The sequence below is a fragment of the Triticum dicoccoides genome, unplaced genomic scaffold (genome assembly GCF_002162155.2).
Source record: "Triticum dicoccoides isolate Atlit2015 ecotype Zavitan unplaced genomic scaffold, WEW_v2.0 scaffold16544, whole genome shotgun sequence".
Lineage (NCBI taxonomy): Eukaryota > Viridiplantae > Streptophyta > Magnoliopsida > Poales > Poaceae > Triticum > Triticum dicoccoides.
This window is the reverse complement of record NW_021218433.1, coordinates 1-4,907: the sequence shown is the minus strand read 5'-3', so window position 1 is coordinate 4,907 and position 4,907 is coordinate 1. Positions and strand designations below refer to the sequence as shown.

The window sequence follows — 4,907 nt, the reverse complement described above, 5'->3', positions numbered from 1 at the left end:
CGAGGCCATGTCTGTACATGCTAGGCTCGTCAAGTCAACCTAAGTGTATTGCATATGTAAATCTGGCTTACACCCGTTGTATTCGTGTTGGAAATATGCCCTAGAGGAAATAATAAAAGTGTTATTATTATATTTCTTTGTTCATGATAATAGTCTTTTATTCATGCTATAACTGTATTATCCGGAAATCGTAATACACGTGTGAATACATAGACCACAATATGTCCCTAGTGAGCCTCTAGTTGACTAGCTCGTTGTGATCAACAGATAGTCATGGTTTCCTGGCTATGGACATTGGATGTCGTTGATAACGGGATCACATCATTAGGAGAATGATGTGATGGACAAGACCCAATCCTAAGCATAGCACAAAGATCGTGTAGTTCGTATGCTAAAGCTTTTCTAATGTCAAGTATCTTTTCCTTAGACCATGAGATTGTGCAACTCCCGGATACCGTAGGAATGCTTTGGGTGTACCAAACGTCACAACGTAACTGGGTGGCTATAAAGGTGCATTACAGGTATCTCCGAAAATGTCTGTTGGGTTGGCACGAATCGAGACTGGGATTTGTCACTCCGTGTAGACGGAGAGGTATCTCTGGGCCCACTCGGTAGGACATCATCATAATGTGCACAATGTGATCAAGGAGTTGATCACGGGATGATGTGTTACGGAACGAGTAAAGAGACTTGCCGGTAACGAGATTGAACAAGGTATCGGTATAGCGACGATCGAATCTCGGGCAAGTACAATACCGTTAGACAAAGGGAATTGTATACGGGATCGATTGAGTCCTTGACATCGTGGTTCATCCGATGAGATCATTCGTGGAACATGTGGGAGCCAACATGGGTATCCAGATCCCGCTGTTGGTTATTGACCGGAGAACGTCTCGGTCATGTCTACATGTCTCCCGAACCCGTAGGGTCTACACACTTAAGGTCCGATGATGCTAGGGTTATAAAGGAAGTTTGTATGTGGTTACCGAATGTTGTTCGGAGTCCCAGATGAGATCCCGGACGTCACGAGGAGTTCCGGAATGGTCCGGAGGTAAGGATTTATATATGGGAAGTCCTGTTTTGGTCACCGGAAGAGTTTCGGGGTTTATCGGTAACGTACCGGGACCACCGAGAGGGTCCCGGGGGTCCACCAAGTGGGGCCACCAACCCCGGAGGCTTGCATGGGCCAAGAGTGGTGAGGGACCAGCCCCTTAGTGGGCTGGTGCACCTCCCACAAGGGCCCATGGCGCCTAAGAGGTGGAAAGGGGGCAAACCCTAAGGGGATATGGGCCTTAGGGCCCATATTGGTGCGCCTCCCTCTCCTCTCCCCTCTTGGCCGCCACCCCCTTTGCCATCTAGGGCTGCCGCCCCCCCTAGGGGTGGGAACCCTAGAGGGGGGCGCACCCTCCTCCCTCTCCCCTATAAATAGTGAGGCATAGGGCTGCCCATAACACGCGATTCGATCTCTCGTTGGTGCAGCCCTGCGTCTCTTCTTCCTCCTCTTCTAGACACGCTCCTCCACCACCACCACGCCATTGTGCTGCTGCTGGATGGAGTCTTCCTCAACCTCTCCCTCTCAGCGGCTGGCAGTAGAGGAAAAACTGCGGGGAAGCAACGTGTGTCATCAACTGCTGCGTCTTCAGAAGATGTCGACGAGAATGAAGGCTTTGAAGATGATGATGACAACAATGCTTTTGGAGAGGTATATTTTTGCTTGGTATATTGCACTGTACAATGGTATACAATGCTGTTGTTGCTATATTTTTGATTGCACTAGTATATTTTTTATTGCTATATTGCGCTGCACAATGGTATATTGCACTAGTACATAGTTCTTTTTTTTGTCTCAGGGTGCAAGTTCATCTTCTTTTTGTGCTAGCTACTTGTGTGTATAATGGTATACGTTGGTGTAGAATTAGAAACAACTTGATTCTACTTTTGTTTGAATTGTGTGCTTGTTATTTTTTGTTTAGAAAAACATTGCCAAGGCTGATTGGACAGACGCACATATTACTGTATTTTGTAACATCGCCTGTGAGGAAGCTAGGGATGGGCACTGTGTGAATGGTACTTGGACAAGTAGAGCCTACAATAACATGAAGAAAAAAAATTATGAGCGTGCTGGCCTCCTCCATAGTACCAAGCAATTCAAAAATTGCATAACTAGACTCAAGAGCTACTACACTGCTTGGTTGTGGTTGGGGCAGCAAACTGGTTGTGGCCGAACTGGAGATGGAGCTATAACGCATCACCTGCGTGGTGGAAAAAGTAATTAAGGTACATACATTATTCTGCAAATTACATCTGAATTGCTCACACTTGGTTACATTATTTAGCCTTGTCCTAATTACCTAACTAATGTTGCAGGAGACACCAGATGTCAGAAAATTCAAGGGTGGCAATCCTGAGTATTTGGATATGCTAATAGAGTTATTTCAAGGTGTGGCAGTTGATGGATCATCAGCTTATGTGCCCTTAGATGAAGATGAAGAAGAAGAATATGATGTTGCCGATGTTGGAAATGAGCAGAGTCCAATGAGCACCACCAGCAAGAAGAGGGGCTGCAGCGGCGGCGAACAGACAGCTACAAGCCCAGGAAAGAAACACAAGAGCCCAATGGTGAAACTAATGACAGGGCTCATCAATACTATGAATAGTGAGAACACTTCTGACATGATCACTGAATATGCAAACAAAAGGCAGGAAGCAAAGGACAAGGCAATGGAGAAGAAATCAAACAGCACTAAGGAATCCATTAATCATTGTCAAATGTTGGCAGTTAAATGTGGTGCAGAAGAAACAAGTGTTGAGTACTTCATGGCAACTCAACTGTTTGCAGATGAGGCAAACAGAGTCATATTTGAGAACATTTCAAGTGATGACGCTAGAGTGACTTGGTTGAAGAGGTGGTGCCAGATGAAGAAGTTGTACTAATGTAGTAGTTATCTTGATTGTCCTTTTAATAATATACCTATGTAATGGACCTGTGCTGTGTGACCTTGTTAAATGATGAATGCGTGTTAGTGTGTTTCATTTGCATGTACTAATGTTTTCAAGTTGACGAGGTGGTGCATAATGAAGAAGTTGTACTAATGTTTACATGTTTCAGGATGATGACAGCAGTGTTGATGGAATCAGCAGTGATGATGGGAGCAGCAGTGATGATGAAGCACTGATGTTGTTCATGCACCAAAAAAGGAAGAGAAGAATGATGCAGATGGCCTGCATGATTGGTATGTACTACTTGGACTCTTACGGTAACAAAGGACCTAGAAGAGTACCAATACAGTCTGGGCATGATTGGGTTATGACAATACTAGGCAACGAAACTGCTTGTTACAACATGTTTAGAATGCACAGACCAGTGTTTGAAAAATTGCATAGTGTGCTAGTTGATTCCTATGGTTTGAAGTCCACTAAAAAAATGTCATCAGTTGAGTCTCTAGGCCTGTTTCTTTGGATAGTAGGTTCCCCACAATCTGTAAGGCAAGCAGAAAACACATTTGTTAGGTCAATGGAGACAATTGTAAGGAAGTTTGATAAGGTTTTGGAATGTCTGATCAAGCTTGCAAAAGACATCATCAGGCTAGTAGATCGTCAATTCAGAACTGTGCATTGCAAATTAAGATCTAGAAAGTATGCACCATTTATGGATAATTGCATCGGTGCAATAGATGGGACACACATACAAGTTGTGGTACCAGTTGCCACTGCTACCCAGCATAGGAATAGACATAAGGAGAAGAGTCACAATGTGATGTGTGTGTGTGACTTTGATATGAGATTCACATTTGTCCTAGCTGGTTGGCCAGGATCAGTGCATGACATGAGGGTCTTCAATGATGCACGATCCGGATTTCGTGACAAGTTTCCAAAACCTCCACCTAATAAGTTTTATCTTGTGGACTCAGGGTATCCAAATAGACCGGGTTATCTTGCACCATACAAGGGTTTAACCTATCATTTCCAGGAGTACCGTGATGGCACAATGCCTAGAGGAAAAAAGGAACACTACAATTTCACCCATTCTTCACTTAGAAATGTCATCGAGAGGTGTTTTGGAGTCTTGAAGAACAAGTGGAGGATTTTGTTTCATTTGCCTAGTTATCCACAGCCGAAACAAAGCAAAATCATTGTGGCTTGCATTGCACTGCACAATTTTATTAGACAAAGTCAACTGCCCGATATAGAATTCGACAAGTGTGATGAAGATGAAAATTATGTACCATTGTCTATGCCAACGACCACAACAAATGATTCAACAAATGAGACGGACAGTGCTGCTATGAATCAATTCAGAGTTTGGGTCGCTGATGGGTTGTGGTCGTTGAAACAACAATGATATGAACAAGTGTTGTTCGCTTGTAATTTCTTTTATCTCGGTTGTTATGTACTCTCTCTTATTTTGGTTCTTATCAACAAGTGTTAATCGTTTGTATGAACAAGTGTTATGAACAAGTGTTATTTCGGTTGTCACTATTCTGTAATTCGTTTGTATGAAAAATGGTTATCAACTTATAAGTCCCTGTAAACAAATAGGCAGGGACTCGGGACTTATAAGTCGATGTAAACAAACAGGCAGGGACTTATGACTTATAAGTTGGGACTTAAAAAAGTCCTGGGACTTATGAAACAAACAGGCCCTAAGGCAAATAAACATATTGTAGTTCACATTTCATAATAGACACTTTATGATGGATACATGGATATTTACTTGTTATTATAGATACTGATTATCGATAGGTACTAAGGCAAATAAAGCTTGGTCTAGAAACAATGTATATGCCCTTGCAATTATAAAGGGCCCCACGGGCCATCCGCGAAGCGAACCAACGAAACTCTCGCCCCTTACTTAATATTCGCCAAGGGATGGCCCATCAGAATCATTTCGTTCGCCAGGGTAAACC

General features: G+C 43.2%; 1 protein-coding gene across 1 annotated transcript; it reads left to right on the top strand.

Moving 5' to 3' along the window:
* Positions 1 to 2,367: 2,367 nt before the first annotated feature.
* On the top strand, positions 2,368 to 3,233 carry LOC119344350 (nucleolin 2-like; the record flags this gene model as incomplete). The annotated part of the gene is made up of 2 exons (XM_037614815.1): positions 2,368 to 2,844; positions 3,110 to 3,233. Coding segments are annotated over 2 exons (601 nt in total), but the record flags the coding sequence as incomplete, so codon positions are not given.
* Positions 3,234 to 4,907: the final 1,674 nt, after the last annotated feature.